General features: G+C 37.8%; 1 protein-coding gene and 1 non-coding gene across 2 annotated transcripts; both read right to left on the bottom strand.

Annotated features, from left to right (window-relative positions):
* Positions 1 to 1,175: 1,175 nt before the first annotated feature.
* Positions 1,176 to 1,278, bottom strand: LOC118344420. Its single transcript, XR_004798194.1, has one exon. It is a non-coding gene; the product is annotated as a U6 spliceosomal RNA (small nuclear RNA).
* Positions 1,279 to 25,692: 24,414 nt separating this feature from the next.
* On the bottom strand, positions 25,693 to 27,208 carry LOC109008735 (transcription factor MYB1-like). Its single transcript, XM_018988950.2, has 3 exons — positions 27,042 to 27,208; positions 26,816 to 26,945; positions 25,693 to 26,672 (listed from the first exon to the last, which is right to left on the bottom strand). Exons 1-3 carry the CDS (start codon positions 27,172 to 27,174, stop codon positions 25,994 to 25,996), a joined length of 942 nt encoding a protein of 313 aa, XP_018844495.1. The 5' UTR covers positions 27,175 to 27,208; the 3' UTR covers positions 25,693 to 25,993.
* Between the last annotated feature and the right edge of the window lie 407 nt (positions 27,209 to 27,615).

A 27,615-nucleotide genomic window follows, 5' to 3' on the forward strand; every position in this document is an offset into this window, starting at 1 on the left:
CTATGTGAAGCTCCACCTCAGCAAACCCCCTCACCCCACTAGACTGCTCCAAAGGAACCCGCGCTTGATTATTCCCAACCTGTGAATCCCCTGCTTTCTCACCCTCCGTATGCCTTTTGCCAACTAGAACTGCACCAGAAGGCAAGGCCTCCACATTTGGCATCTCCTCAACAGCCTGAGTGTCCTTTACAGACTTTGGAGCAGTTTTTTCCTGCCAAACATCCTTGCGCACAACCTGCTTTCCTCTATCCCTTTGTTCCGGAGCATGGCGAACACTAATCCGCCCCAATCTACACACCACATCAGTATGCCCTTGATGCCTACACTTAGAACAATAGAATCCCAATTTTTCAAATCGAATAGGCTACCACCGATTCTTGTTTGCTACCACAATCGGAAAACCTTGAACCAACTCAGCCGCTAGATCCATCTCCACACAAATCCTAGCAACTGTCACCTGAATCTTGTTCAAAGTGGCATTGTCCGTGCCCATATATCTGCCAAACCTGGTAGCTAGAATTTGAAGACAATCCCGACAATACATATGTAATGGCTATCCCGGCAAGAAGATCCATTGTGCTACTAATGAAGGTTCCTCAGCCAAGGAGAAATCCTTTGTCCAACGAAATATCCGGAAACTGCACCCCTCGATCAAACACCACTCTCGCGCCCACCCATGCACAAAATCTCTCTCACTTGCCATCTGCACCAGGACATGATAATCATACATGAAGCTTACAGTAGGTATCTCTAACAGCCCCCATGTCTTCATAATAGCCAATCGAACCGCATCAATAGATGGTCTCGTATGCAAAAATTTCAAAACCAGAGCAAACCGAAACTCCTTCGCCACTTTTGACATCTCCGCCTTTGTAGACACAAATTGCAATTCGTCGTCCACCTCCACTGGATATCTCATAGGAATCTTGAAACCGGATGGATCATTAATCCGCGACAAAGCTTGAACGTAGGTCCTCGGCACATGCCCCTCATCCTTACCACTAATCCCCAGCACCACTCTTCCCACCATCGGACGGAGACCCTACCAGTGCCAACGACACTAGAGGGCCAAGGGATGCCGCCATAGGCGAAACCCTAGTTGAAACCTAATCACAATCCAAAACGATAGATCCGAGAAAATCGCATAGTTTAGCCAACAAATCTACAATCTTTTAAAAAAATTGGACTATTTCTCGATTTGTGCATGTCATCCTTGTGCAGGGGCCATGCTAATTTTCTCTGTATCGTTCCAATTTTATTGGATGTCCCCGAAGGGACAAAGAGTTGTGTCTCTACTCATGCCGCTCTTCTCGATTTGGCACTTTTGTTGATTTTAACAGATGCCTGGTAAGTTATCAATAATTTTTAATAGATATTTCTTATATCTCATCAAATTAGAATTTGGTTTCACTTAAAAGTTTATAACTTTATAGTAGTTACATTTTTTCTTATACTGTTTTATTTCAAGAAATTAAATTAGAAAATAATATTCACTTATTTGTCCTTTAAAGTTTGTAATTATCTAGAAGAAATATATTTAACAAAAAACCCCACTTTTAGTGGTTAGTTAGCTACGTGGTATGCAATTGCTCTACTTCAAATTTTTTAAATATATGAAATTACTGTTATACATTATTCAACAGAATACAAAATTTAGTTTATGGTTTACGTATGTTTAGTACACTTTTTATAATTCCTATATAGATCATTACCATAGTTCAACATTTCTCTTAATTGCAACAAAAGTTTCGATATAAAAATTATTTTACTCATGAATACAAGTTTGAAAAGTTTTTTTCTTTCTTATTTTTTCTTTGATTTTTTATTGCTTTGTAAAAATCATATTCTTTGAAAATTTTAAATTCAACTATTTATTTCAGACATAAAAATACCTGCCCCCTCCAAACTTATCATCTGGCTTCATCCCTACCCCTCCATGCCCATCACATCCGTACCAAACTTCTCCGGTTTTCGCAAATTCAAGGCCCTTTCTCCCTTTTACCAGAATTTGCTGTCTTTAGTGAAGACCACGGAAAACCCCATTCATGTCATAGCATCCATGCATTGGCAACCACTGCAAGTATTCCTCTTGCAAAGCCACCGCATTCTCTCAGTTGTACAACCAACCTGGCACTCCACGGCACGCTTACTCCGCCAACAACCAACACAAACCGAGACAAGAGTCTGCCTTAGCACAATGCATGATAAATACAACCCTTTGCTTGATTCTCTGTCGCCTGCACCTCTTCTATACCATGGTGAGCCACAAGAACAACACAACACCTCCATACCAACCACCTCTCCCCATGACTCAAAAACTGTCAACCCAACCGGCAACCAACATCTACCATGAACATTCACCTAGTAAGCATCAAGCTGCAAGATCGTAGCACACTACTGGTTCCACCTTTCGCATGGTGCCATCGCCCACATCGAATATGGACCCAATTGCACCGCTGCCTTTTGCAACGTAAACGAAGTAAGACCAGTGCTAAGAAAGCGAACAACCTATTCGGTGGAAGAATCCCACTGTTAGGGACTAAATTGATTGGTCAAACCCTCTGGAAACCTATCACTAACGAAAGAGATAAAGTCAAGAGATAAGAGAAAAATAGATAAAGTCAAAAGACAAGGCAGAAAGAGATAAAGAAGAGAAGTTGGCCCAGACTCCTAAAAGCAAAAGGTATCACAAGTTAAGTTGGACTCCATCACTCCAAGGAAATAACGTCTATATAAGGAGCTGCTCCCCCACAAATATGATAGGTTGACTCAAGGCATTATCCACCAATTCTCTAAAGAGACTCTATTGAGAGTAAATTCTCCTATTGTATTGATTGATATGTATGACCATGAGACATTGTAAAATCATGACCTGATATAGTGGGTTTTTCCCCCAACAACCAGTGGACATAGCCGAATCACGTAAATTCTTGTGTCTCCCTTTATTTATTTTATTTCACTTATTTATTATTTATCATATGAATGAATTCGAAGAGCACTGCATCGATGCCCGAATCGTCTCATGGGTCGTGGATAATTCTTTCCTCCATTCCAGTCTGTTGTGCAATTTTTGGCATTAACACCCACATCCTTTATTTTACGATATTGAAAATAGAGCATGACCTTTCCCACAATGTAAGCCCCAGCTTTACCACCAAGCCGCTACAACCCTCATTTTGTGTTCAACCATGGTTGCACTGCCGCCCATCCATACTCAGCCATAAGCCACCCATCATCAAATATCCAAACTGCAAGCCTCAAAACAAACATAGCAACCCCGACTCTTCCATGCACGCACGAAACCAACCCATCTGCACCAGCCGCTTAGTCCTTGCACCCACCGTGAGCCATTACCCTCTGTCCATAGCATCGTTTGTGTACCACGGGTGAAGACCAATGCCCAACCGTGAGTCTTCTCTCTCTATCTTCTCCCTACGTGAGACTCCCTCTCCCTTTTTACCTCTCTCTTGCTTGGCATAGACCTAGACTATAAGCTTATATATCGTGATTATAGGTCATAGGTTAAAGGTGGATTGAGTATTACGGGTTGGATGAATAATATAGGTCATTGGTTTAGCTATATGGGTCATACAAGCTTGCATGAGTTGTTTAGGGTTGATGATAGTTTATGATAAAATCAGGAGAAAAATTGATGCTTGGATGAGGAGATATGGGCATAATTGTGTAATTATTTGGGGAAATTATCTCGATATTAATGATTTGGCAGCCATAATTTTTTAGGATTATGATGATTTTAGGGTTTATGAAGTATAGGTTATTTAAGTATTTCAAGTTTAATTACAAAGTATGTGCTTACTTAGAGATTTATGTACAATTGGGAATTTATGCAAGTTATATGTCCATTTTATAGGTGACGATTGATATACAGTTATCATTGTCGTGAGGAAAATTCAAAGAATGTTAAAAGGTTTGGGTAAGCAGTAGTACTCATATGCTAGACTTTGCCTAAAATTGATTGTGGTTGATTTTTAAGAAAACATGCACATTTTGTTGTGAAAACAGCCCTGCTATTTTCTACACTCATCTCTGTATTTAACATTGAAACGTGACATTTTAGCATTACTAGTGTGGATGACCAATTTGTGTACCATGTTTCTCTTCTGCATAAAATGTGAATATTAAGTCTACAATATTTTATCCGATTATCTGATATTATTTGATCAATATACTATTTCTATTATTGCATTGTATCTAAAAACCCTAAGGCATAAGATTATTATGCTCTTATTTCTGGCCTTGCCACGAGATATAATATTTGCCTTTGATTTCTAGTCCCTACCACAGGATATAATAGTGGCTTCTGTTCTAAGTGCAATCATTTTGGTGACAAAGTGATTTATGTTATACTTGGCTATCTGCAGAATACAAAACCCTGCCACAGGGATAAACATAGCCTCTATTTTGAGTGTACTCACTTCGGTGAAAAAATAGCAATTTATGTTCTGCTTAGCTAACAACAGATATGCACAACCCTACCACGGGGGTAAACATGGCCCCTGTTTCAGTTTCTAATGCTAATTCATTTATACTTCTGCCTAAGGTCTTTTGTTTTATTATTGAAAAAGAAATGTTGATGAAAATATTACTGCTATTATTTAGAGATGGACAAATTGTAGTGGTTCCCCATTTTGGGTGGAGTTGAGCATGACAAAAGGGCTAGATGTAGGTGGTTGGCCTTCGTGGTTTCAGTGGCCTGCATGGAAGTTGGCTACGCGCATGAAGGAGCAAGGTGCTACGTGCTTACTAGAGCTGCGTGTAACACCCCGAAATAAATTTGAACGGAAATAATATTTTTTTTCTATTTAGACCTTGGACATACCATGAAAACTTATGATAAAATTCATGGCTTAAGAACTCGTGAGACTTTAAGTTTGGTAGCATAGTCGAATTATGATCCATTAAGGGAGTGAATACCTTTTGGATTTTTTATGGAACTTACGATCATAATTAGACGAAATGAATTGCACCGTTAGATTCGTATGATGTTTTAAGGATTTTATGGTGCAATAAAAAGTTTCGTGTTTTCGGGTGCCAAATGGACCAATCGAAGAATGCCATATGGCGTCTAGCACACTTTGTCATCATCCAGCTATTACATTGCCATGTAAGATGTCCAAGTCAGCCCAGGAACACTAGGCCAGAACCTCATGGACACGTGGCATCATCACCATCATCCATTTGGACCTCATTTACACGTGTCAAGTTTAGTACACATATGTAAGGAGTTTGAGTGTGAACAAAGTCAAACACGTTTTTATCCCTCTAATCCACCTCCACACTCCATGAAAAACAGCCTCATGGTCAAGTTTTAAAATTCCAAGCCGAGCCCCTCCACTCCATCAGGTACAAGTACTTTCACCCAATTGGTTTGCCATCCTTTCTCAAAACAAAATGGCTCCTTCCACAAGCAAGCAACTCCATGATTGTTGAGCCCATCACCTGCCATAGTGCCATGTACCTCCCTTGACAGCCACCAAAACTCCTCCCACACTCAAGCAAAAACCAACCCCATCCCTCAAACCTCAACCACCAAAGATTTTGTCCAAGTCCACAAGTAACCTTCCTATCACCCCCATCCCATCCCATGCCATGACCGAACCAAGCAACCCCTCATTTGTTTCCTTTTTTATCCCATGCCCACTCTAATGTGAGGGTCATACCTAATCCGAAAGGGGACACACGATTCATGGAGTTGAAGAAAAGTTAAAGATGAGGAGCACTCCAACAGTCTTAGGAACCAGCAACAAGAGCGACTGAGTGTAGCTAGTCCAACATCTGGGTGAGCAGGCACCACGTGGGAATCTGGCTGACATGTCCTAGAATAGGGTAGAGATGAGGAACTCAACCATGGTAGATGAGCTAGAAAATTTATCTCTCGTAAGGATGGAAATGAGGAGCTGAAGGGACTAATGAGCTTAGGCGAGTTACAAGCTACCCACCCAAGGTGAGAAACACTCACTTGCCAAAGATCAACTACATACAATGACTGCCACAATCAGTCATTGGAACTTTTCAGAATAACATGGAAGAGTTTGGATAAGTATCAACAAGTGCAAAAGCCCACTCCGTCTGAGAGGTCACATCCGGAGTGCCTATGCAATTAAAGGTAAAAGCTCGACGAGTCGGGTCATTAAGACCCAAAAGTATGGCCCAACGCCATGTGTAGGATCCTCGTTCAAAGGATAACTGAGGAGTTGGCTAATCGTAGGGTGTGCGGACCATGCCCTGGTCGCTTGTCTATATCATCCTACAATATGATAGGACAAGGATGAAATACTATTTTCCAAGCATATTTGGTGTCTCTGATATGTCAGGAAGGACATCTGACATTCATACTCTATTTAAAGGACCTAGACGTGAGACAAGATCTCACTTATTATTCTTTATTCACTAAAGAGCTCTAGAAGGCGGCTGCTATAGAAAACAAGGAGCAGGAAAGCAACGAGAGGAAGGTAGATTAGCTTCTAAGATAATGTTGGGTAATGTGGGGTGAATGTTGTATGTGAGAGACATTGCATCACTTCTCTAATCTTCTCCCCTTTTTCTAAAAGCATAGATAAATATTTCTAGCACTATGTTTCAAACTATATTTACTCGCTGTTTTATTATGCTTTCTATGTTTTGAATGCTTTAACTGTTTTATGCTTCTGATGCGATATCTTGAATGGGAACTTTGGATACCAGTGTATGTGAGTATAAGTTTCTATGGAGTCAGCGTGAGTCTATAATCTTGGTACGGGATGGAGAATTCCTTGAGACCATTCTATGAAGCGTTACCATGTACATCAAACGCAAAGGAGAATATTTTGTGGGAGTAGGAAGGAATGCTGTCGTATTTGGTCTCACTTGATAGTTGGGATATGGGATCCCTCAACGTGACACATACTAATGTTTTCGAGTTGGCAGTGGCTAGGTTGAGTAGCATTCCTAGGGCAACAAGTTTCAGTGTGTGCTTATGACCAAGTGTGTGTCCCTATTAGACATTTGAAGGAATGAGCGTCTATGAACAAAGAACGATACTTGACCCAATATTGGTTTTTACAGGTTTTCTATTATATGGAGATGAGTAACTCCTCGCCATAATAATACTATTGAGTTTTAATCTATTTTGCATAAAGAGAAGGCTACATCTTGAGACGGTGATTTCTCGCCATGCTTATATATATATATATATATATATATTTATGTTTTCACTGAAAGGGTGATTCCTTGCCAGGTTTTAGGAATGCATGTTGCTACAAGGAGAGAGGGTGATACCTCCATGCACCTACATATTCTTCCAGTATTTAAAGAAATGTTTTCATTGCATCTCCAATAGCATTATATTTCATTAACAGTCTTATAGATGCCTAACCTACGTATGGTTTTGTTCTCGGGACCATAGACTTTGATGCAGTTTCAGACTCTGGCATGATGCCTGAGGATGTATATACTATATATAGTATATAGTATATAGTATATATGTATTTGATTAGGGATTTGAAATTCTTTGAAATTATTATATATATGTGTTTGATTAGGGATTTGGTATATATTGGAAATTTTTTGATAGTGATTATAATATAATGTGTTAGCCATGGGGTGAAAGAAACGTGTTTTTTAGTATATATGTGTTAGCCATTGTTTAGTATGCACAAAACTTAATTAGTATCTATCTAAAATTTATATGCATGGTTGTATGTAAGTTTGAGTAGAGATTTTCTTATGATATGCCTGAATTAAGTTACATGTTATATTGACATTTTATTATCTTTTAATTAAGTCATTTGGTTTTTTAATCTCTAGGCTCGGCTTTTTTATCAAGTTTTTTTGCTCCATCAAACTTTTGTTAACAAAATTGAGTAATTCCTAACACATAGAATAATAAAAATAATAAAAATTAGAAAGATAGGCTTAAAATCATATCAGAATTTTATTTTCATTTTTTTAAAAAAGAATAAATCCTAACACATGGAATAATAAAAAAATAAATAAATCCTAAGTTCATTTTACAACAAACATGATTAAGAAACATAAGATTGTAGGGAAATAAAAGATTTCCATAAATTACTTAATTAACTATTAATTCAAAACCCAAATAAAATATTAGTCTCATTTTCTAGAAATTACCTAATTGAAATAATATGAATCTAGACCATAAATTATTCTAATTTATGTCTCATTTTCCATAAATTACCTAATTGTAATAATATGAGCATAAACCATAAATTATTCTAATTTAAATCTAAACCAACTAGTTAATTACCTACTAATTCTAAATCCAAATAAAATATTAGTGTCATTTCCATAAATTACCCAAATAAAATGCTATTGTGTTTGCATGTTTGACTTCTGGTCTAATTGAATCTTAGACCCGCTTGAAAGTTATGCCCTATTGTTCACAAAGAATGTTTGGGTACAACTTCTGAATTGTCCAAAGTGGATAATTTGGGATTCTATCATCTATATGACAGATATATTCAGTCTAAACTCTTGTGTTAGTTTGAGAATTTGGTTCAGTGTTTCCTTTAAAACAGATATGCCTCCCGAATGCAAAACAACACCTATGCCATCTTCATCCATTACTGACTCTCCAATTGGTTTGCCTGCCATGAATGGTGGGCCATCACCAGATTCAGAACAAGGTTTTTTTCCAAAATAAACTTAATTTTATGTGATGATTTAAGTAATAGTGTCTTAAAAATAAAATATATTTTTTGATATTATGTGCTTTAATTACTGTATAGCTATTGTAAGCTATCGCCGTGGTCAAGGTACTACTAGTAAGCTATCGCATGCGTAGAGAAAGTAAGGAAAGCGAGAAAAATTAAAGTTAATATTCTTGATGATCACACTAGTGGCTTTGGGAGTTCGGCTGCTTGGCTTGCTTCTTTTGTCGGTATCCTTACTCGCACATATGCTCCGATAACTACATCCTCCTAGGCTAAAGTTCTCCAAGATGTGAAAGATTGCGTAAAAAATAGTTGCCTGGTAATAAGTTACTTAGAAAACAATAAGTATAACATGTTAATTTATAATTAGTTTGTATTTAGACTAATTCTTTATAATTTCTTCAAGGATGAATTTGAACTTAATTTTGGCCGGCGAGAGGATCAACTAATGGTTAAGGAGCTAATCTCTAATGCATTTCGGAGGTACAATGGTAGACGCCATGCACACTATCAGAAGTTCAGTAGTGCAGTAGAGGCGAGTCAAAATTCATTCCAAGAAATGCCACCAAACGAATGGGAGACGTTTTGTGAAATGTTTGAAGATTAGGCATATCAGAGAATTTCACTACAATCATTCTTTATGATATAAGATAGATGTATTAAACAAAAACAGAGTACTGTTAACAAAGCAAATAGAGTAAATTTAACGATACACCATCATGCAGGTTTGCGATATTTTCATCGACTATCTAAAAATTGGTAATGTTGTACTAGTTCTCGTTAAATATTAACATATCAAAAGTTTTTATTGAAGTTATAATATAGATTTTCCTTTTGCAGGAAGAAGAAAGCCCTACTAAGTATAAACTGACCAAATTGTATGCTAAATCACATACAAATTGTGATGGTGTTTGGACTAGTCCCGAAACGGAAGAAAATTATGTAAGTCTAAGTTTTTTATTTGTGTTGTTTAATAATATTTTTGTTATTTATACTATCTTTAATGGTTTTTTTTGTAGGACAAGATGGTATCACTTAAGGAAACTAGTGCAGCTCCATCTGATGAATTGTTTGTGAATGATGTTCAAATTTTTTCTTAGGTTCTTGGACCACATTCTGGATATTTGAGGAGCTTAGGACGTTGTGTGAATTAAAGGAAGTAGAGGAAGTAAGGCTCGAGATAGAACATTTGAGGTCCAAGCAAAGAGAGTTGCAGACACAATTAGATCAGGCTGCGGATATAGAAGCGAGATTAGAACAAAACATGTAGAAGAAGCAGAAGACTCAATCTCAAAAAATGTTTGAACAACGACAATCAATGATGTCCTAAAACTCTTGCCACCACAATCCTAAAACTTATTTTCTTTAGTTGTCTTTTTATTATTTTGACTTGAACATTTGAATAAATGTGATGTTTTAATTACAATATTTAATATTAGTTTCATATTTTGAATTAAGAGTTTACGGTATCATGTGTACCGTTCGAATAGAAAATACCTAGTTTGAACTGCAATTTATAATTTATTAACCTTCGAACGCATTTTAGCTTTTGTTCAAACTAGCAATCAAAACTATTCAAATGACTTGAGAACTATCAAGCGTATTTGAATATATAAATTGTCCATTCGAATAGACTGCATGTTTGAACATTCGAACAAATAATAGTTTGTTCGAACACATTTGTCATCATTCGAATGTACCATACATCGTTCAAAAGAAAATATTGAACCATCCGTTTGAACAAATGTTTTCAATTCGAATGTATATAAATTGTGTTCGATTAGATTAATTTTGTTCAAACAAAAATATATTTGTTTGAACACTCCCTCCATTCGAACAAGATCAAATAAATTCGGTCGTTTGAATCAAATTTTGATAGGGTTTGAACAATTACCCGATCGTTTGAACAGAAGATATTCCATTCGAATGGTTTTTTGGTGCGAAAATGTTTCATCCCAAAAGAATGTTCTCGTTTGAACGCTTTCAACTGGTTCTGCCCGGATTTCGTTCATAAAAGTATTTTTTGGGACAAAATTAAATTTCATCACAAAAAACCTTTTGAGATCGAGCTTTTGGAACAAATTAGAGATGAAAATATTTTGTCTCTGATACTTTTTTGGGACAAAAATGCCATTTTCCCAAACAGTGCATTCTCTTGCAGTGCAAAGTAACATTTAAGCAATATCCATATATACCAATGCCTCATTTCATTGTGCCTTTGTCTGTCCTGCATAAATGTTCACTTTCAATCCCTTAGTATTTTCTTTCATTTTTTTTTCCCAACAAATGCAATATCTCTTTCTTCATCCATTATTACTTCGCTCCTCTTCTACAATGACACTTTCCTCCACCATTGCGATGTTCTCGCACCTCAAAACTCCAATTTGAGATCTCTCACCCATGACATCGACCTTTCATCTTGAGCTTATCATGTTGTATCCCCATCACTCACTCCATGAATTGTGGCATGACTGGGCAGTGCTGCACACTTTGATGGGTTCTATTTGGCAGATTCGGCTATCTCCAACTTTTATGATCTCTATAGATAACCATAGTGCTCGAGATTGCCTTACATACTCGATCTCTACCTTTGTCTATGCATTTAAAGGCCATTCAATTTATTCGTTTATTCCATATTAGAAAATCCTTAAGTAGATAATATGGGAAATTTCTCATGTATTTAGTGTTCGTTATATTTAGGATCATTCCACACCTTTGCTACTTTTTCTCCGGTTTTAACATATGTCATTCTCATATCGTGCAAGGTGTCTTATCTCAGGTGACCATAAATTATAGTATGTCAAAGCGTATTTTGTAACCAATAGTCAAGAATTGCACCATGTGCCTGTAAAAGAGAAGAACGTGGTGGTTGGGTGTCTCCGTGACACCTCTGATGCCAAAATTAAAAGATATTAAGTGCTTGAGAGTGAGGTCAGAGTGATTAACCTCCTATTGTTATCGAATTTTATGCTATTTATATTTACCTCGTCAAGGTCTTTCTGCTCAGATTGCCACACTGCCACATTTAATGTGGTAGTTTCTTGTCGACAACAGGATCTTTAGTTGGGATCTCAAGCTTACACTCCATGCCGGCTCATTTAATGTAACATCACTTTTTGCAAGTCACTCAAGCTAGGCCTTCTCCTCACGATATCAAGTCGGACTAGATGCCTTGATTTGAGGCCTAGAGGCTCTGTGGGCACAGGCCTCACAAACCTAATTCTATGGAGGGGGTAAAATATACCTCTAGTTACCCTACCAATTCTTACTGTGTGAGCAGTGACAATTAATTTTTTTGTCTCGCGACGTTTCCATGCCCCCATGACCATTTCTCGCTATAGCTTGCATCCCTAGTCCTGAGATAATGTACGATTATTCATCTTCCATGTCCAATCGTGTGGTGGGAGTTACGGGATTTGTTTCCAGCATCCCACCTTGTTTGACACTTGTCACATTTCCATCATAAACCTTCCAACGATTTCAGTAGACCTATTTGTACCCCTAGCTTAGAGCAACAATCCTTCCCTTCTTGAGAATCGCATTTTTCGTGTCCCGAATCCTCCTTTAAGTATTTGGGGCGCATGTTCCGTGATGCTTCCCAATATTTTGAGGGGTACCACTGGATTGCATCCACCTCTCGCTTAGATTTAAATGCTGTTAGTGCCTCATTTGGGGTATTAGAGTGCATTACTCTCGAGATGTTAGGACTCTATCAAGGTGCCGTGGACTCGGAGGGGTTCGTTGAGAAGGTGCCTCCAGACCCCAAGATATTCTCGAACGGGTTGCGACTCCCTTTCTGCCGACCTGTTTAAGACGTTTGGAATTTTGTCTTGCTGGCCCCTTTGTATCTTCACCCCAACGCCTAGAGGATATTGATGTCTTATTGCATTTTTTGGTGCAAGGTGTTGCATGATCAGGATGAAGAATATCTTGACCTAACAGCTATGGAGTTTTTCCATACCCACCAGATACAGGGTCGTGAGGCCAACAAGTGTAGTTTCAGGTCCCGTCCTAAGTTTCGAGTTACCCACCTTGAACAACGATTCTCCAGTGTCAAGGATTGGTTTAAGAAGTTCTTTTTCATGTCAGGAAGGGGTTGGGAGTTTCCCGCCAGGAAAGCAGTCACAAAGAGTTTGGGCCAACCCTTAAGTACTCCACCTATCGTCCCTGATGAAAATGAGTTCATGATAAACTTGTGGGGGGTGATGAAAATGAGTTTATCGTGAACTCATTTTCATCACCTGGGTATCAGGAAACTCATTACAATAATAAACTCATTTTCCTAGTGCCCTGTTCATGAGCGAGCTTGCATCGGGAAGGTTTATGCCCGGGTATAAGGGCACTAGGAAAAGGCTTAGAGCAAGGCCCTGTTGATGAGAGTGAAGATTGAACAATTCGTGGTGTTGTCGGCCCAGTCAGGGCTTGATATGTGACTCCCCCAAATTCCGCTTGGGATCGGACGGACATTTGAAGTGTCGAGACATGCAACACAAGGTTACCTGCCCCCGTTCATGACATATAAGATGCAATATTCCTAACATGCATCTAGCATTATGCAATATTCGCAGCGGATAATTTTTTTTTCTTTAGCAATACTATGCACCAAACTAAAATATCTCAAATACTTAAAACATACTCCATACTTAACGACATACTAAACAACTAAGATCACAATAATAGTCCATAAGGTTGTGATCAAAAGAGTGCTGGAGATTGAACTCCACCAATACAAGTAGTAATCTGAGGTAACTATTGTAATACCATCTACGTCGCACCGTCGCTTAGTCGGCCGTTTCCAGTTGGTCGATTCCCGGTTCTCCTTCAGATCCTATAACAAAATCTACCATTCGGGGGAAATGGTAGTTGGGACTACCATAGTGAGATTTGATTACAAATCTCAGCAAGTTAACGGAAAACTTCCACACAGGTTAATGATGCATGCATGGCAGTAAAAGCATGAATGGACAATCAAATCATAAGTAATTATAGCATAACTTGACATAGAACATAACATAACTGGCATAACTTAAACTGAAACTGAAGCTTAGCATGAACGCGACTTGCAACATAGCATGAACGTGAACTTGAAATATAACATGGACTTAAAACATAACATGAACGTGAACATGCATAATTTGAACATGAACTTGAGCATGACATAACATAAATGTGAACTTGGAACATAACGTAAATGTGAACATAACATAACATGAACTTGAAACATATTCTTGTCTCATGGGATTACCATGATTGCGTGAACGTAAACTTGAACGTAACATAACATGAACTTGAAACATGACTTGAACGTGAAATACATGAACTTGAAATCTTATTCAATAGATTTAATCATTAAAATGACCATATGGGTGCTAGACAGGTCCCCTTGAGCCGTGTGTCCCTGCCGATTACCGCATCACATCACATGTTTCTATACTAGTTGTGAGTGCGTTAATACGTACTCCACAGTTGTTATGGCCCCACGTAGTCTACGTGTCACAATTGCTGTGTCTCACGTAGTGTATGCTCCACAGTTGTTGTGGCCCCATGACTTATCTGTTTGTGCCACACTTGCTGTGGACACACGTAACATAATGTGTGGCACCATCGGCGTTAGTGCCTGGCGCGCTCCGGTGACCAGCTAATTAGGCCCAATTTGCAACCTGTTGACTGTACTTCGTCAACCCAGGGAATTTCACACCTATTTAGACACTCCAGCGTGAACAAAAGAGTTCCACTAGGATATTACCCCATCCTAGCGCTTAGGGTCGTGATTGACATGAATGACTTAACTGGCATACATGACATTTCGTAACGTGACGTAACATGAACGTGACATAAAAGACAGAAATCTTGACGTAGCATAACGTGACATGAACGTAAGACGACAGACATGACATACTTCGAGACATAAATGTAATATAGAACATTTCATAACATGGCATACTTGTAACATGCAACATTTCGTAACATGGCATAACATATAACAGACAACATTTCATAACATGGTGTAACATGTGACAATGAATCTTACATGACATGAAATACATGTAACAGATGGCATACTTAACTTAACATGACATGCTTGCAATGTATAGGAATACGTGACAGAAAATCTTTTGTAACAGATGAATAATTCATGACAGAATAAATTCTGTGTAACAGATAAATATGTAATGACTTGGCATGGCACATATGATAACATGCATACATACAATTTAGTTCCATTACTTATCACTCATACACATTAAACTGATAGTAAGTTAAAAGCTAACTTACCTCGATCGTCGCGTTCTACTAGAATAAAGCGCGAAACACGAGAAACTGTAAAAGGTTATTCTAAAAGTTAGAAATTAATTACTAACAATTAGAAATGTGAAAAGAGACAACTTAGAGTAAAATTACCATTTTACCCTTTTACCCTCTACATGTGGGCAAATGACCATTTTACCCCATAACTTAAGGATTTGATATCCTAATTCCAAAAAATTACCAAAATTTACATTCCTAATGTAAATTTTGTCCCAAACTCAAATCTCAACTCAGAAAAATTTAAAACCAATAACAACTATGAAAAACTCACTATGGCCGAAACCTACATAGGCCATTTGTCTTATTTTGGTTGCAATTCTTTCAAGTTCCAAAACTCATGAATAAACCAAAATCTTGTAACAAAGATCTTCCTATCCTAAGTTTAAAAACACCCTTAAAACTATCCATTAAGAAAAAGCTAATTATCAATACCAAACTTTTTGTAAAAAGACCCAAACTTTTTAACAAAAAGTAAACCTTAAATCACAAGTTTTGACCTTAATAAAAACATCTCCAAGAATTCCAAAAAATCAAATCTTACTTCTAACATATTCATAACATCATCCTAAGATCAAACATGCTTTAAAACATCAAACAAAACTCACCAAAAAACACAAAACAACACTTGGAGTTTTTGGTTTTAAACTTAGTCCAAAACAGAAACTGATTTTCCCAACTAACTATGATCAATCTCTTGATCCATGGCTTAAAGACATGTGATCTTCAAACTAACACATCAAATGGTTTAAAAATGTGTCCTAAAGAATATCCCACCATCAAACTTAAAATCACATGGCTAAAATTTAATAAAACATGGATCTAACTCAAAAACATCAAAGTTTAGGCCTAACCGAAATCCTCTCGCATAGAAAATCATATCTTTAAAAATAATACTAAATATCTTCGAAATAACATCCTAACATGTATATAAGAGGCTTAAGATCATCATATAAAAATATCAAAGCCTTTGGAATAAGATTAAACCACGAAATATTCAAACTTTCACCAAACAGAAACTGTTTTTCCACTCCCAGTTTTCAAGTTTCTAACTCTAAGCAAATCTATCATCAAAAGCTTTATTCATGCAACAAAACCTCAATGAACATTCATAAACACATGTTAACAACACTCCATAAAATTTTCGGACCAAGATAAGTCCATTAGCTTGGTCAAAACTTCCAAAACATAACATACTCTCCAGTTTCACGCCCAGAATGACCTTTCCATAGTTAAAAATACTTTTGACCGGCCAAATGAGAATGTAATGAGACTAATAGTATATCCACGGAAACTAGACTCAAAGACGAACAACTTATGTGAAGGAATCATCGTGCGAACATACCTTCAAAGGGTCGTAAATAGCCACGCAAAAAGTCCCAGAAATCTGCCCTAGAGAGCTCTTTTGGGTTTCTCTCTAAGAACGGGAGAAAGAAGTGATAAAATGGAGAGAAGTATGTCTTGCATGACTTTAGACTTCTGGAGAGAGAAGTTATGGGCTTGAATGACCCTTGATTGGAGGTGGATATGTGACATAAAGTGGAGAATAGAGAGGCGCAGAGACTGCTTGCAGCAGCTGTGAAAGATGGAGGTTGATGGAGTGGATTTCTCCTTCACATCAAGGCACTATTGGGTGTAGCCAATGGCAGTAGATGGTCTGCCATGTGGGGGAGGAAACTTCTCCAAGAAGCTTTGCCAAGGTGGCCAATTTCGTGGGCCTTGGTGGGCCCCACTAAGTGGGCTTCAATTTGGGGTTTAAAGGGGGTTTGGTTAGGGTTTGAGATGCTATCAAGCCCAAAATCAATTTTTCTTGGCCCAAACAAATTCCCAAGGTTTAAAAGGTTGAATAATGATGTCATAACAAGGATTTGATTAATTAATAGCATGTGGAAGTGATTTAATCAAGTGATTAAACACAATGCTAGAAATCGGATTAAAAAGGGTTTGGAGGCCAACTTTAGGGTTTGGGAAAACCATTTAGGGTTTTGGTTTCAACCAAGATTTTGGGGTTTCAATTGGATTCCAATCATTTAGGGTTTTGCTAGGGTTGAAACCCTCTTTGGTCTTGCACAATTTGGTTGAACAGATGAAACACAACTTTGCTTAGGTGGCATGATCTCACACCTTGATTCCTTCACAAATCTATCTAATGGTTCTTCTTTGTGTCAAGTGTCTAATACCATTCACTAAGTGTGGCTAAAATCTTGCCAAGTGTCCAAATAAAATTTCTCTAACCTAATTTGGACATTCCACACTGTGATTTTGAAAACACTGCAATGGGTGCGCTTATCGAGGTTACTACTCACTCCAAAAAAAATACATAATAAACTTAGTACTAGAAAATTCTAAATATTCATATTAACTTATAGTGAAAATCGCTTAACGAAATTCAACCCCGAAGTGCCCCTAAAAATAATTTCACAATTTTAAACAGACGTTTCGTCCGGAATTATGAAAATAAGTTATTGCGCCATAAAATCCTAAATAATCCTCTGAGTCCAATGGCGTAGACCATAACGCATTCTAACACTTCTAATTACCTCAAATAATTAAACTCATATTACTAGCACCATAGTGAGTGATAACACTGACTATGTTGACAGACTAAAACCTATGCGATTGGTCGATTCGTAAAAACTTATGGGGTTTTCACGAGATTCCTAAAGTCAATAGAAATTCCACCAATGAATTTCTAGCGGGCTGTTACATGATAAGTGTGATTTTTATTACTCTTTTAATTATGAAAAGTGTCAGCTTTCCTTCAATTCTGTTAATTTTAGTTTATTTCTACATAGTTTTCTTTATTTTCTTAGATTTAAAGGAATGAGAAGATTTAGTGCGAAAGAAGAGTATTTTGGAACAAAATAAGAGACTACAGATCTAGACAGATGAGAGGTAGCGAGATCTGAAGAAAGCTGATAAGATTTGGGCGAGGAGCCTTATCCCGTGGGTAGCAAAGAGATTTCTCTCGCCCAAAGGTAAGTAGACTTACTTGTTAGTAGGCGAGGAAACTCGCGACCAGAAGGCGGTTAGATTAGGTGACTAGTCTAAACGACCAACTTAAAAGACAAATCTAAACGACATCATCGACAATCATGAGGTAGAAGGTGAGCAGCTTTACTGCTTGGTAGGTCGGCGAGAGGGTTCTATAATCTCGATTGGGAGTCTATCTACTTGGTAGGTGAAAGGGTTCTATAATCCTGATTGGGAGTTTGTCTTCTCGATAAGCGAGGAGACCAATTTTATTTAGTGCACAAGGCATCTATCTGATGGGATAATTCCTACCGACCAGGATCAATCTGCTACTGACCACTAAATCTTGAACTCTATAAATCAAGTCGCATATCACTGAATCTTCTTTTCTAGAGAATATGGATGAAAAAGGCATGCAGGAAAATAGGAGAATAAAGAATTGAAGGTGAAAAAAAGTTGGCTGGCAGAACCACTCACGCGGGAATCTGGAACCTTGTTTTCGGTTGGAAGAAAATAAACAAATATAAGAAAGAAGGGGTCAGCGAGGTTGCGGAAGAATTACTTCTACAAAAAGAGTGGAGTTTGAGTCAAGAGGAAGGGAGAGAGTGGGCTCTGCCTCCACCCACTTAGTGAAGAAGTCCACCACCACCAAAATGCACTTTACACCGCCTTTTCCTCGTGGCAATGGCCTGACGATATCTAGTCCCTAGTAAAGGCCAAGGTGAGGTGACATTTGTCATTTCCTCAGATGGGCAATGCATTATCGGCGCGTGCATTTGACACTTCTCACACTTTTGGATGAACTCCTCCTTGTCATGGAGGGCTCGAGGCTAATAGTAACCAACTCTTAGTACCTTTAACACCAGGGTCATCCTGCTCGAGCGATTTCCACATAGCCATTCATGTATTTCTGCCATGATGTACTAAACCTCTTTTGAGGAGATATATTGGAGGAGGGGGAAGAGAAACCTCGTTCGTACAACTTCTCTTCTGCAAAGACAAAGCGAGTTGCTCTATTCTTTACTCTCATAGCCTCCTCTTTTCAGATTGGTAGCTCTCTAGTGATTAGAAGTAAATTTATTTCATGAGCCCAATCAGGGACGATGTCCCCTATTTCTAAGGTCATGATTCCCACAGTTGGGACCTCTATTACCCTTGTTTCCAAAGTAGTTATGTGTCATCTATGCCCGATGCAGCCCATGCTAGCCAGTCCACTTTCTAGTTGTCCTTTTAGGGAATTCGTTTGATAGTGATGCTCCAGAAGCAGTTGCACTCTCTCCATACTTGTTGCAGATAGAGCTGGAGTCTCTCACTCTTCGTAATGTACTTCCCTTTAACTTGGTTCACCACTATCTCGGAGTTTGAATTTATTGTTAAGTCCGTCGCGTCGTGAGACCTTATACTCTACCTCAAGTGTAGTCTTGAACTCAAGTCTTATCGAGTGGTAGGTCTCCTCACCTTCGTCGGAAACTAAATATAACCCCACACTCCTGCCTTTTCGGCATGACAAGTCGTCAACGTAAACATGCCACTGGTTGTCCTCTAGTGGGGCAGGTGCAGCTTCAGCAGGTCCAGTTATCTCAGAGATGAAGTTCGCCAGATCTTGTCCTTGGATGGTCATACTGGAGATGTAGTCGATGTAGAATTCGCTTAGTTCAATCAACCAGTTTACCATGCTTGCGGATGTGTCAAGGCACTGAAGGACTTTCTTTAATTACGCATCCATTACGACCTTTATCGGATATGCTTGAAAGTAAGTCCTTAGCTAATGGTCAGCCACTACAAGTGCGAACACCAACAGTTCCATCGGTGGATATCTTGGCTTTGCTCTTAGGGCCTTCCTGGATGAACCTCATAGCGAGTAGCTAGTCCACCTCCTTTGCCATCGAGGCAAAGTTCTCCATGCTAAAATTTTGCCTCTTTTATCAGACTTTCGTGGTGTCTCTTCAATTAAAGTGTCTCCCAAGTGTAGAAGATATGAAATTGTTTCTAGGAAGAGTACCAAGATTGATTTCACAAGGATTAAAGCTTTTTAAAGAACTAAACCGTGGTGTTTTAAAATGAGAATGCTTATTTACTCAAACTTAGAAAGAATGTTTATGGAAAAGGGATGGAAACAAGTCTTAGACTATTGAGTCTGACTTATTATGCACAGGAATGAAATGAATTGATTTAATCTTCACTTTCCTTCAATTTGAACAATGTTCCTATTCTGATGAATCTTTTTGGAGGATCTTTCAATAATACTTGAATTTTTCAATTTCAAATAAAAGAAGAGTTAAAACAATTTTTTGATGTTAATCAAACTTTTGTCAAACACTTAAGCTGCGGGTTCCTTCTCACAGCTTGGTTTCACAAGAAGGATTAGGATTTCTCAATTTCCACAAACACTATTTCGGTCAAGAACAAACTGTATGGCTAATGTATATGTTTCATGCTCAAATTAAACTCTTGAAATAACCTCCATCATGTTAATATCAAACTATCGTTGCTAAGAAAAACCAAAGTTTCACACAAACCAAGAATCCACCATGCCCTTCAGTCTACGATGGATCAAAGAGAGGTAAGTAAGCTCTGGAATAGCATCATATAACAGATGATAAGAAAACTTTATGGATACTACTTACTAAGCACAATGGAAATGACAAACCCTAGGAAACACAAACCGTTCAAAGAAATCTCGAGCCTAAGTTTTAGAAATTACTCACATATAGTGTGTTGGTAAACAATGAAAGAAAACACTGAAAACATCATAGAATAAGATTGAGAGGAAAAAAAATTAAAAACAATAGAACGAGATGATACTACTTACTAAGCACAATGTAACATGATTTTTTTCTAAAATTTCCTCAACTTTATGCTTATTTAGTACATTATGTCCACTCTATCACACCCTCCAACTAGCTTTTTACTAGCCTCTAGCAAATGATGCTATAGATGCCTAGGAATTACTCTTTCTTTCAACTATTCAAACTATCATTCAGAATTCTACAAATTAAGGACTTGTCAAAAGCATGGGTTATTTTAACTTCCACAGTTCAGAAAGTAGCTTAACTCAAAAGTTCATATAATACGCAATCACTTGCTCACAGGAAATAGATAATACAATTGCATTCCCCAAACTGTGTTCAGTGTGTGACTAGGTCACTAGAGTTGCAGGTCATCTTCTATTAGGCCACTTTCCACATTACAGTTGTTCATTACAGTTGAGTTTATCAAATTCGCTTTGGTGTTCTGTGGTCTAATAAAAAACAGTGTCATGCATGAGTAGTTTACATAAAGGTTTAGAAATTGAATTAAAACCTTGTATAAACCTCCTATAAAACCTAGCATGCCCTAAGAATGACCTAATGTCCTTTACAACTTTAGGTATGGGGAGTTTAGAGACCAGGTCTATTTTTTATTTATCCACTTCAATACCTTTTGAGGACACTATATGCCCCAATACTATACACCTGCTGGGCCATAAAGTGGCACTTTTCCCAGTTGAGCAGTAAGTGTTTCTTCTCACTTGGCAAAAACCGCTTGTAAGGTAGTCAAACATTTCTCAAAGTGCTCCCAAAAACAGAGGAGTCATCCATAAGGACTTCTAAGCTACTCTCAATTAAATCACTGAATATACTAAGCATGCATCTTTGAAAAGTTGCTGGGGCATTACACAACCCAAAAGACATTCTTCTAAATGCAAAAGTACCAAATGGGTAGGTAAAAGTGTTTTTTTCTTGGTCCTCAGGTGCTATTTCAATTTGATAATAGCCTGAGAATCCATCTAAGAAACAATAAAATGCATGGCCAGCAACCTTCTCCAAGACTTGGTAGAGAAATGGTAAGGGAAAAGGTCTTTTTTAGTGGAAGCATTAAGCTTCCTATAGTCAATACACATTCTCCATCCTGTAGTCACCCATGTGGGCACTAACTCATTTTTCTCATTTTTAATTACTGTCAACCTTGATTTTTTTGGAACCACTTGTATGGGGCTAACCCACCTACTATTAGATATGGGGTAAATGATACCCACATCCAACAATTTAAAGACCTCATTCTTTACTACTTCTTTCATTGAAGGAATGAGCCTTCTTTGCATTTCTCTAGAAGGTTTGGTATCCTCCTCCAAGTAGATTTTATGGGTGTAGATTAAAGGGTCAGTACCCTTAATGTCGGCCAAGGTCCAGCCTAAGGCCTTTTTATGTTTTGTTAGGACCTCCAATAGTTTCTCCTCTTGTTTAACTAATAAACAAGAGGAAATTACCACTGGGAAGGTGCTATGGGGTCCCAAAAAGGCATACTTAAGTTTTGCTGGCAGGGCTTGAGATCCATGTTGGGATCTACTCCTTTGAGTGTCTTACTGTTGCTGTCACTGGAGCTAGTTGTTCAAACTTGAGTTTCCACTGTGGTTCGGCTTGAGTCCCTATACATGAAATAGAGGAAAATTCAGTAGATGTATTGATTGGATCAAAATCATCCTCTAAATCAATTAATGAATTAGTAGATTGGCAAGATAGTGGAAAAGTTTATGAAAAAATGCTTTCTAACAGGTTTACTTCCTGCAATTCTTCCACTTCTTGGGGTTGCCTGCACAAATTGAAAATATTTAGTTCTAAGGTCATATTTCCAAAACTTAATTTTAGAACACCATTTCTATAATTTATTAGAGCATTTGAGGTAGCAAGAAATGGTCTTCCCAAAAGTTATAGGTGCTTGAAACACATAATTTATTCAAAGGTGCATATCAAGAACCACAAAGTCCACTGGGTAATAAAACTTATCAACTTGGACTAAAACATCTTCCACTATCCCCTGGGTAATTTTATGGAACTGTTAACTAACTGCAGAGTGATTGAGGTGGGTTTCAGTTCTCCTAGGCCAAGCTTTTCATACAGAGTATAAGGCAACAAGTTCACACTAGACCCTAAGTCTAACAATGCATGACCAATTTTTGAATTTCCAATTATACAAGCAATAGTGGGTGAGCCTGGGTCCTTATATTTGGGTGGGGTATTGCTCTGAATGATAGCATTGACCTGCTTAGTCAGGAAGACCCCTTTTTTCACATTTAATTTTCTTTTAATAGTACACAAGTCCTTAAACAATTTGGCATATGTGGGAATTTTCTGAATAGCATCCAACAAAAGTATGTTAATCCATACTTGTTTAAAAACCTCTACGATTTTAGCGAGGTTCTTATCCTTGTGTAAGGAAGTCAACCTTATGGGGAAAGGTGCAGGTCCAGGTGCAGTGCAGTGTTCTTTTTCAGCTTCTATGCAAAGAGGGTTAGAAACCTTACCAGTGGTATCTTGTTCAAGAGTAGGATTTTCTAGAGTTTTACCACTGCTCAATGTTGTGATAGCTTTCACTTGTTTTAGACTTGAGTCCTCAGTCATTTTTGTTACTCGATGAATTTGGCCTTGGGGGCTGGTTGGGGTTGTGCAGGGAACTTCCCTTCTCCTGCACACTTAAAGTTGTTGTTAGCCTTGTTAATGACCCCCTAATATCATTGATAGCTTATGTATTTTGATTATTTATGGTTGCTTGCCCTTGCATGAACTATTGGAGGTTTGCTGCCATTTGATGGATAGCTTCCTTAAGGTTTCTCTTCTATCCAAAAGGTGCTGGTGCAGGATATTGGGATGGCTCTTACCCCACTAGGGCAAATGCATACTGGTAAGCCCTACAGATGCATGAGATGAGGACTAAGCTGAGTGCTCATTCCTCCAACTAAAATTTGGATGACTCCTCCACTGTCGATTGTAAGTGTTTGAAGATGGACCTGCAAAAGGTTTAGTCACCATGTTAACAACATTAGTTTAGTTTAAAAGGACTTTTTTAAATGCTGGAATTGTAGGGCATTCACTTGTTGGATGCCCTATATCTTCACAAATATTGCATTTTTTTGGAACTTTTTGGACAACTTGAACTTCATTGGTTTTATTCACATGGTGAGGTAAAGTGTTAAAAATGTAATACAAATAATTAAGTCTATTATTTCACATTGACTTAAATTTTTGGAACAGTGAATGATTTCTAATGTAGAAGGAGTATTGTTATTAGGGGTGGAAATTGGTCCAGTCCGGTCCCCGCTGGGGGGGGGGGAGGGGTGGGGATCATTTTCCCTAGACCGGACTGGACCGATCGATCCCTAGCCCAGATAGATCGGTCTGGTCTGTTTTTTTTTAAATAATAAAAAAATTTATTTAAAATATCAAGTTAAAATTAAATGAATTATTAATGTGTATTATGTAACTAACTCAATAAAAAAAATTATTTTATATGGTCAATGATAATAAATTAGATGAAAGTTATATTCTTAATTTATATAATTACTATATAATTAGTTAATTGATATTATACATTAGTTAATTGATAGAATATTACTTTTTTTAATAACATATTTAAATTTTTTTATTTTTAATGGTGAAAATTACATAATTAATTAAGTAATTATTATATAAATAATATATATAATATATATATTTTGTTAAAAAAATTTGGTCGATCTGGTCCGATCTAAGATGGAAAACCCTAGACTGGTACTAGATCAAAAAATCTCAATCCTCTATTTCTGATATTGAGACCAACCAATCTTGATCTGAGTCGATTTCTCCTGTTGGAACCAACTTTTACCCCTAATTGTTATAATATCTGACTGATTATTCTACTACACAAAGTAAAAAGCTAGCAAAGTTTCTGGGATTTGTGTCTATGAAAAAGGCTGTTGTACTCAGATGATACAAACCAAGCCAAGTCATGATACGTACGTACTGCTAGCGTCTAGAACTAGCTATGAGTAATAACAGTTCAAGGGTCGTAATTAACAACATAGTTGTGACCTTCAATTCTTTTGTTGATGTTGAAAGTCAGATGGTTTGGCATCGAGTGTCAATTGCCTCCTTGTCTCAGGCTGACTTATTTCCAAATGATATATAGACCTCATGTCCTCCAGGCATCATATGTAGTTTAAGCTCCCATTCATGGAGCGATATTACAGATCAATTCAAACAAGTCTTGAGGATTTATATCCATCGTGGAGTTTGAACAAAATACCATAAAATTAATAATGTAGTTCTGAATTCAAAACTCGACTTTGAATTCAAACCATCCTCTTAAAGCTAAAACTTTTAGCAATAATTGATGGTGCAGGGAGACACTTCAATGAAACCCATCAACCGTTTGTTCCTCCATTTTCAAATGACTATAATTCTTTGTTTGAAAATATGTTTACAGATCAGCCACATTGCGTAGACGTGCCAACTTAAAACATCCCATTATTTCCAAAGTCGAAACATATGAAGGAGAGAAGTAGGTAAAACTGAAACAAAGATTTGCGTGGTCACTGCCAAAAGTGGCGCCCACTAGCCGAGACTGAAAGAGAAATTTAACAAATTACTATTTTCATTTAAAAACTTCGTCTTGGAAAATACAAATATTTTTTTTTTCTCAATTTATATTTTACTATGAGTATTATTTTCTGCTGAAATTATTATTGGGGTGGCAAAATAATAACATAAGTGAAAATTCATGATATTATTTCGTTAATTAATGCTTGAATTGTTTTGGCCAAGCTAATTTGTGGAGACAAAAGCAAATAGTTCTTCAGATATTCGGTGGTCATGCCGTCATGCATGGTATTGTCTTCGAATATACCTTTTTCAGAGTAGGAAAAATCTTAAGTAGGAAAAATGAGATGCTGAATAGCTGACCAGCACGAGCGCTTGACATGTGAGGAGGACAAGGTATCTGGAAAAGTCATTTTCTTCTTCGCTAGATTCTGTTTCTGTTTTATTTATGAATACTGTGTGAATAAGCCCAGCAGGGTGAAGAAAAAAAAAAAAAAAAAAAAAATTTTATGAAGAGTGTGCTGGGCCTTCCGGCTGATTCGCAGCACAGCCCTTTATTCATACAACAATTAACCTGGCTAAACTCACAGCCACTGGCTAATTTTGCAGTGTCCCAGAAATATTAAACACATTATCTTGCGTCGTGAAGTGGAGCAAAAGTCTGAGATGTCATTGTCATGTCAACATGACCAGTTTGTTAATCGATTATTATTCAACCTGCCATTCCCCTTTGGAATCAAGCATTGAAGCCAAAGAATGCAGTTCATCGGAAGCCACATTCGATTGAGCACAATTGTTGTTATTGGTCCAATCTTGCAGCATTTCATCGAGAAACATCATAGATTCCTTCAAAGAGGTCGATGATTCCTTGTTACTATCGTTGCTATATTTGAGGTCACCTGAATCTGGAAAGTAAGAGTTGAGAAGATCAGAGAAGCAAAGCTCTCCAATGTTGAAATCCGTCTGTAATTCCGATGTTTGATTATTTTCTGTGCTCGCAAACGACGATGATCCCTTGAAAGCATCAAATTCCACGGCCTTGTTGCTGGTGGGATATTGCTCACTTTCGACTGATGCTCCTGCCTTTTCGGTGTCAAAATGTTCAATGTTTCCAGGCTGGGGAGCCAGGATAACCTTGGAGCACTTAGTTGCCTTGGTCCGAATCACTTGGAAATTATTCATTTTGGATAGTGATAGTGAGTTTGTGTTGTGGGAAAGGTTAATGATATTGGTGTTCTTTAGAGTCTTCTCAACGGAGCTGCTTGAAAGCTTGAGGTGTGGGGCAGTGTTTTGGTGGCCCTGAACTTTTCTGCCCAGATTGGTGTTCCAATAGTTCTTGATTTCATTGTCTGTTCGCCCCGGGAGCCTCCCAGCTATGAGAGACCACCTGAGAAATGAACTAAAACTAGATTATCCATCTTCCTCTGTCGTCTTTATCTTACTGTCAATTGAATCTTTCATTTACATTTACATCATATCAGAGCTATCATTAGTTCCCATTTTCTGGGTGAGAGAGAGAGAGAGAGAGACCTGTTCCCCAAGAGCTTGTGAAGCCTGATGATGAGTTCTTCTTCATCTGGTGATATGTTACCTCTCTTAATGTCAGGTCTAAGATAATTCAACCAGCGGAGCCTGCAGCTCTTCCCACATCTTTTCAAACCTGCAGAAGAAACAGTTATATATCCCAATTAGACATACACAACAAGCAAAACAGAAAAGAAAAATCACTCTTTGATTCCTATAATATGTATGTTACCTGCTCTTTTGGGCATGTTTCTCCATTTGCCTTCCCCATGGATTCTAATATATTCTCTGAGAATTCTGTCTTCTTGAGCTGTCCAAGCACCTCTGTTCAAGCCCTCCTTGGAACAACACGGGCTTCTCCCCATCTCTCTCTCTCTCTCTGTACAGTCTTTTCAATGGATTTTGGTTGCCAGTGCTGAATGTACGAGAGTGATTCTTATAGGCTTATAGTAGCAATTTTGTCATACAGAATTAAGAGAAATGATACTTGCAGTTGTGAGCGTGCAGTCGCCGTGCAGTCGCTTTGAAAAAAGTGAATAAATAAGGGACCCACCTGAAAAGAAATTAATTTTTTAATAATAGACCACACTCTTTTTCAAAGCGACTGCACAGCGTTTGCGCATTCCACGACTGTATGTAGCATTGCTCCAGAATTAATTACCATGTTTTCATTATTCATTAATTGGCCCATGTGTCTCGTTTCCTGTGGTCTTATCTACGTCACTGACATGATGAATATAATCAAACCTATATTTAGAGAGAGAGGGAGAGAGAGAGATTCCAGTGCTGGCTTTATGAAGTGTCGG

The sequence above is a fragment of the Juglans regia genome, chromosome 1 (assembly GCF_001411555.2).
Source record: "Juglans regia cultivar Chandler chromosome 1, Walnut 2.0, whole genome shotgun sequence".
Classification (NCBI taxonomy): Eukaryota; Viridiplantae; Streptophyta; class Magnoliopsida; order Fagales; family Juglandaceae; genus Juglans; species Juglans regia.

What these genes read in the sequence shown, in the direction of transcription:
- LOC109008735 (XM_018988950.2), bottom strand. Translation starts at nt 27,174, where the DNA reads ATGGGGAGAAGCCCGTGTTGTTCCAAGGAGGGCTTGAACAGAGGTGCT. An exon ending in AAACATGCCCAAAAGAGCAG is followed by an intron (nt 26,946 to 27,041) that starts GTAACATACATA and finishes TTTCTTCTGCAG; the next exon opens with GTTTGAAAAGATGTGGGAAG. An exon ending in CACAAGCTCTTGGGGAACAG is followed by an intron (nt 26,673 to 26,815) that starts GTCTCTCTCTCT and finishes TTCATTTCTCAG; the next exon opens with GTGGTCTCTCATAGCTGGGA.